This window comes from Silene latifolia, chromosome 9 (genome assembly GCF_048544455.1).
Source record: "Silene latifolia isolate original U9 population chromosome 9, ASM4854445v1, whole genome shotgun sequence".
NCBI lineage: Eukaryota > Viridiplantae > Streptophyta > Magnoliopsida > Caryophyllales > Caryophyllaceae > Silene > Silene latifolia.
In genome coordinates this window covers 96,857,697-96,864,716 of record NC_133534.1, presented here as the reverse complement: position 1 = coordinate 96,864,716, position 7,020 = coordinate 96,857,697, and the positions used below count along the sequence as shown (strand labels likewise).

Below are 7,020 nucleotides of genomic sequence, written 5' to 3'. Positions count from 1 at the left end.
TCTTTAACCATGATTAGCAACGTCCCAAGACAGATCTATTAAGGAATAAATCTGAACTTAGCTCTGGTAACCAATTTGATGTAAAACTATACGAAAAAACGAGATTGAACAGATCGTGGAACTGTTCGTTTGAGTTTGTTAAATCTGTGATTGTGTATGTCGTTATAACTAGTAAACTTGCAGCGGAAATTGATTTGTTTGGACTGATTATTTCGTGATTATGGAAGTAACCGGATAGTATGGTGAATTCCTAGTCCTAACCTCGCAAGGTATCAAACGCAGATTCACGCAATCAACCTCGCAAGGAAGATCTAAAGATTAAGCTCGCAAATCTAATCAGAATAATGCTAACAAACGTAAACAATTTTATTGCTGGAAATTCGATGTGTGTTTCTGATTACACACGGCCCTAATATACTCCTAACCGAGGTCATAATTCGACCCAACCCTAGCTTGCAAATCAAGCTATCTTTTCTTTCCCTAAACTAACTAGGAAAGTTATTCCCTTTTCCTAAACTAACTAGGAAAGTTATTAAAATACTAATATTAGAATACAATCAGATTTTAGGGTATTCTAATCAAACTAGGATTAGGAAAATCTAGCTTTCCTAACTATATTAGAAATAGTAATTAAACTAATTTATTATTCCTACACGATTTAGGAAACCGTGTATCCTAACCATCCTAGGAGCCGTGATATGCAGCCCCAGAGCCGTGATATGCAGCTCCAACGCCTTCCCATTTTAGCATCAACACATTACTCGATCCAAGCTCAAATCCTTTTACTAGTTGAGTCATATTTCGACTAATAAAGATCTCATTTGCTTGTTCCGAGCATGCTCCTGCATCACATCCATTGTCACATTGAAAATTATAAGTAAAAAAGATATTCTACTCATTAGTATTATGTTATTTTGGGATAAAATATAAGTAATTATATTAAGAGAATTAATATAAATAGATTATCGCAAGTCAATATATACAATATACTTTCGCCATCTTATCATCAAAGCAACAATACGACAACAAAAATCAAATGTGTCCTATCTCATCTCATTAGTATTCAAATCATAAGAAAAATATAGGTTTACCCATCTAACCAAGTTAATTAAATATATAGAGAATACTATATTTACACCAACTTGCCCTAGTCATATTTGCAATTTGTTGTTAATAACAATCTTAATAAATTTATTACACATTAACAATGATGAATATATTAAAAACATCCGCAAAACAATCTATCACTATTGAAAATAGATTAAAAAACTAAAGTTACAATTTAGTCAAGTTATATTACTACGAAAACGCGGGTTACAGACGGGCAAAATCCGTCAGTAACAGCCTTTTTTCGTCAGTAATTCGCTGATTATTTCCTTCACTAAAGTTTGACCACCATTCGCTGATGATATATTCAATCGTTGACGATCTTAAGTGTCTTTATATACATTCGACAATGCCTAAAACAAACTATATAATACAAATGCTTGTCGAATTCTCCACTTTTCTTCTGCTTCTCTCTTATCTCTTCATTTCCTGTCCATTTGATACCTAAACACCACAAAGTAAAGATATAATAATTGTTGAAAAATAAATCAAATAAAATAATTAGGTGAAAATAAACAAACTTTTTCATTAATTTGTTTTTGCTAGGAATGTGCTAGAATTTTTATCAATTTATTTTCTTTTATAGGTGAAATATTTTCATAAAAGTAGAATATAAACAGATTAGCACTAAATTATGATTATTAAGTGGAATAATGCATGATAAATAAAAGTGTTTAAATAAGATGAGTAATTAGTCTATTGATTACTATTTTGGCTTTGCCTTTTCATTTTCTATTTTTACTTTTTTTTTTAAATAAAAAATAAAAAAATTGATCAAACATGTAAATGTAGCTCGTCACGTGTTATTCTAGTAACTACTCAATCTAGGTTTTTTATGTTACTTTTCATTAATTTTTCATTAATTTGTTTTTGCTAGGAATATGCTAGAATATTATCAATTTATTTTCTTTAATAGGTGAAATTTTTTCATAACGGTAGAAGATAAAAAGATTAGCACTAAATAATGCTTATTAAGTTGAATAATTCATGGTAAATTAAAGTGTTTAAATAAGATGAATAATTAGTCTATTGATTACTACCTTGCCTTTTTATTTCTTATTTTTACTTTTTTTTTTAAATAAAAAATAAAAATTAATCTAACATGTAAATATTGCGCGCCACGTGTCATTCTACTAACTACTCAATCTAGGCTTTTATGTTATTATATAGATAGATATCTTGAAATTATTAACTTATACTTAATGGGTATTTTTTTATTCTAGTTTTTTTAGTTAATTAAGTTTAAAGCTGATGAAATATGGATGGACTTTTAAAGGAAATAAGTGAATTAAATTAATGCAATATAATAATAAATTGATAATCCATGTCATATTCATTTGCCAAGTCACATTGTTATTGTGTACGTGGCTTTTTTTCATCCCATGTGGCATTGTCTACGTGACATTTTTAGGCTAGCCTTTTAATAATATTTATAGATAATAATTCAACCTTTGTATTTTTGTCACAAAAATATCACCTAAGCTAATTTCTACCTAGTGTTGAGAAATAATATTTTGTAAAATAGTTTCATAAATCTTTATATAAAGTTTATTTTGCGATATCATACTTAAAAAAAAATTCATAACCAAAAAATTCGAAAAATTATAATTTCAGTTTATAAATGGAAACTTAATTAATAGAACAAATATATAATTTTTTGGAAAATAAAAATAGTGAAAATATTTATGAGAGACATACTTTTATATTTTTTTGATAAACCGAGAATTTGAGGAAACAAACAATTTTTTAAACCATATAACTTATACCTTTTAGGATTTTGAGCAGTACTAGAAATATTTCTCCAAAAATTTTCCATGTTTTCAATTTTTTTTTAAAATTTTTTTTTCATAATCTTATATAATTACCTTTGCAAAAATATGGTCAATAAGCTGATAAATTGTATAATATGAGTAAAATAACATTTAGGAAATATAAGCAAGACGTCGGGACATTTCCGTTAAACAAAAGCAAACTTTGGGTTATTCTTGTTAAAATCCAAAGGTTGGGTTATTTTCAGAATGCTTGACAAAGGTTAGGTTATTTTGGTTAAATTCGCCTATTTATTTATTTTTTGGTGAAATGTGAATTATATATTAGAATAATTATAAAAGTTGGCGTACATAGTCACCAATACATCAAACATTATGACACCATCTGACATATACATTAACACAAGCTAGTCCAAGGTGTCCAAACCATCTGTTGGAATTTAGTCTCCCATGTGATACATTGTCCACGACGTTGAACATCAGCTTTTACCTTAGCAACAACCAGAGCAGGCTGTGGCACCCTGAGATCAACTCTACATAAGTTCCGTGCATGCCATATATGATATATCAACGCAAAAATAGCAGCAAAGACTATCTGTTTCTTCATCAGAGATCTGCAACGCCAGTGTATGCTCCACTCCAAGATGTCCAAATTAGGCATATTGATCCCCAGCCAAGTTTTCAGAGTATTCCAGCACATTGCACTGAACACACATTCATATAAAATATGCTGATGAGTCTCAAGATGATTCAAACAAAGATCACATCTCCCATCAGTAATAATCCCATATTTAAGAAGCCTATCTATGGTCATGAGCTTCTGCTGGACAGCAAGCCAGCCAATGAATGCATGCTTAGGAGAATTAACTTTGTTCCAAAACAGAGGATACCAAGATACTTTAATCTGACTTCCTTGCAACCAACTGTACCCCTTAGTAGCTGAGTAAATATTCTGCTCATTCCAAAACCCATTACAGAAACCATCTTTCATTTTATCCTTAGTCTTGCAGATCATACGCCTAGACCAGCTTGAATGAATATGAGGAGTATAAGTAAGCCAATCCTGCCCTTTGATGTAAATATGGTTAACCCATTTAATCCACAGATGGTCAGTATTAGAAACCAACCACCAGACAAATTTACCTAGCATAGCCAGATTCCAATTCCTGCAATGCACAATTCCAAGTCCCCCATATTTCCTGTCTCTTCAAATTTTCTCCCATGCAACATTAGGCCTTTTATGGAACTGCTCTGAACCTCCCCACAAATAATTCCTACAGATCCTCTCAATTCTGTCCAGAACAGTCACATGGATAAGAAAAATACGAGCCCAGAAATTATGCAACTGAGTTAGAACATCTTGAACAAGGACCAGTCTTCCAGCATAGCTAAGCTTCCTGGCACCCCATCCTCTAATTCTCATCACCACTTTCTCCACTAGCCTAGAACAATCTCCTATGGCCATTCTTTTATGAGAGATAGGTATGCCGAGGTATCTAAAGGGGAAATGTCCCTCTCTAAAACCAGAAATGTTAAGAATATAATGAACCTCCTCATCTCTCATCCCATTAAAGTAAATATCAGATTTCTCACTATTCATTACCAACCCAGAAGCCATGGAAAAGGTAGCAAAGGCTCTCAGAAGAACTATAATAGAGGACCTGTCACCTCTGCAGAACATTAGGAGATCATCTGCAAAGCACAGATGAGTCAACCTAATTGATCTACATAGAGGGTGAAAAGTAAAGTCCATAGAGTTAGTTACTTCAGCAAGAATTCTAATGAGATACTCTATACAGAGAGTAAACACCAGGGGAGACATAGGATCTCCCTGTCTGATCCCTCTCTTGCCCTTTAAAATAACCAAAGCTACTCCCATTAAGAGATAATGTAAACCAAGGTGTAGTCACACACTCCATAAGCCAAAGAATGAATCTTCTAGGAAATCCCAAAGCCTTCAACATTTGCTTAATAAACTCCCATTCATTAGAGTCATATGCTTTTTTCAAATCTATTTTCATGATGCATCTTGGAGAACAAGTCTTTCTATTATACAGTCTCACCAAATCCTGACAAATGAGGATATTATCCACAATATCCCTCCCTTTAATGAAAGCACTTTGGTTTTCACTCACAACACTAGGCAAAACTCTTGCTAATATATTGCAAATAACCTTAGATATGACCTTATAGACCACATTGCAACATGCAATAGGTCTAAAATCTGCCACACTCTCAGGCCTAGATTTCTTGGGGATCAAAGTAAGAGTAGTTGCATTCACCTGTTTCAGCATTCTTCGAGAAGTAAAGAACTCCTGTACAGCAGCAATGAGGTCTGAACCTACCATTTCATATACATCCTTAAAGAACTGGGAAATAAACCCATCAGGGTCTGGAGCCTTATTATGGGGAATATCAGCTAAGGCATCCTTAATCTCAGTTTCAGTAACCCCAGCGGTGAGAAAATGTCTATGTTCATCAGAAACCACCTTGCCTCTTCTCACAGTTGGAAAATGAACCTTTGTCACAGGTTTACAAGACCCCAACAAACTTTGGTAATAATGAATAAATGCTCTCTCAATATCAGCAGCATTAGTATATTTCCTCCCATCAAGATCATTGGTACGCAAGATTCTATTATGCATTCTCCTAGCCTTGATTACACTATGGAAATACTTAGTATTCCCATCACCATCAGCAGCCCACTGAATCTTAGCCTTTTGAGCTAGAAAACTCCTGTTCGCATCCTCCCTTTCTTTATACATCTTAGCAGCAACTTTGGCTTCCTTCTGAAGGACCAAATTTGAAGGATCCATATGCAGCTTAACCTGAGCATCATGACGCAACACTTATGCAAACTTAGCAGTAGTCTCAATTTGAGCATAGGCAGATCCATTTAACTCTTTCAGAGGCTTTTTCCGCATCTTAAGTTTTTTGACAAGTTGGAAAATTTTAACACCAAGAATCTGGGTATCCCAGACTTTCTTCACAATAGGGAGAAACTCAGAATCCTTGCCCCACATATTAAAATATTTGAAACTCCCCTTTTTCCTAACACAATCTGGTCTCATGATCAGAGTGCAAGGACAATAATCAAAGAGACCTTCAGGGTGGAACATAGTAATAGTATCAGGAAAATTAATAAGCCAATCATCATTAACCATAGCTCTATCAATCCTACTGAAGACCAAATCCCCCACCTCATGTTTATTGTTCCAAGTGAAAAAGGAACCTTGTGCTGGAATATCACTAATGCAACAAGCTTCTACACACTCCTGAAAATCCCTCATCTCAGCAATAGATATTTCAGAGCCTATCCTTTCATCCATAGCAAGGACACTATTAAAATCCCCCATTACCACCAAAGGACTATTAACAACCTAATGCATACTCTGTAAAGACTGCCAAAGAGGATTAAGTCTAACTATAGTCTCTAATAAACCAAAGATGCCTACATTATTATTATGAAAAAACTACCTAATGTCTTTTTGCTTATTCTCACTATTCATACTCCTAACATTCTAGAAACCAATGCTACCCATTTTATAATAAAGTTTGATCTCCAGTCATGTCCTCCTCAAGCACCCTTCTATAATGAACAGAATGCTCAAGGACCTCCATAAAAGACCTCATACCAGCACCAATAGTCCCCTGCCTAGTCAATCTTGTAAGGATTCTACCAGGAGATAATGGGGTGAAATAGACAGAAATGGGAGTAACCATACCCCTAGCATAGACAAAACCCACTGGCTGGGACTGAGGTATAGGCTAGGGTGGTTCAGGTTCCACAGGAAGCTCAGGTTCAGCAGGTTGTTGAGGAGTCTTCCTCTTGGGCATCCAAACCTTTCTGACCTTCTGTTGACCCATCCCTTGTTTCTTCCTACAATCCCTCTGAATATGACCAAGTCCTTTGCACCCAGAGCAGAGAACATGCTTCCACTCATAATGCACAATCTGCCTATGCACAACATCCATTTCATCAGCCAATTCTATGACATCAGGCAGATCCTCCCCCATTTTAACCTCAACCATCACTCTAGCATGGCCAATGAACGTTTTGAGTTGGGTATTACTGTCAGTTCTCACAGGTTTCCCCACTAGACTGGCAATTTTCATCAAAGCATTCCCCCAAAATTTTAAGGGT

The 7,020-nt window shown here is 34.4% G+C and overlaps 1 protein-coding gene across 1 annotated transcript; it reads right to left on the bottom strand.

Moving 5' to 3' along the window:
• Window positions 1–5,725: 5,725 nt before the first annotated feature.
• Window positions 5,726–6,232, bottom strand: LOC141601377 (uncharacterized). The gene has a single exon (XM_074421653.1). It carries the CDS (start codon window positions 6,230–6,232, stop codon window positions 5,726–5,728), a length of 507 nt encoding a protein of 168 aa, XP_074277754.1.
• Window positions 6,233–7,020: the final 788 nt, after the last annotated feature.

Coding starts and splice junctions, on each gene's coding strand:
- LOC141601377 (XM_074421653.1), bottom strand. CDS start 6,232: ATGGGGGATTTTAATAGTGTCCTTGCTATGGATGAAAGGATAGGCTCT.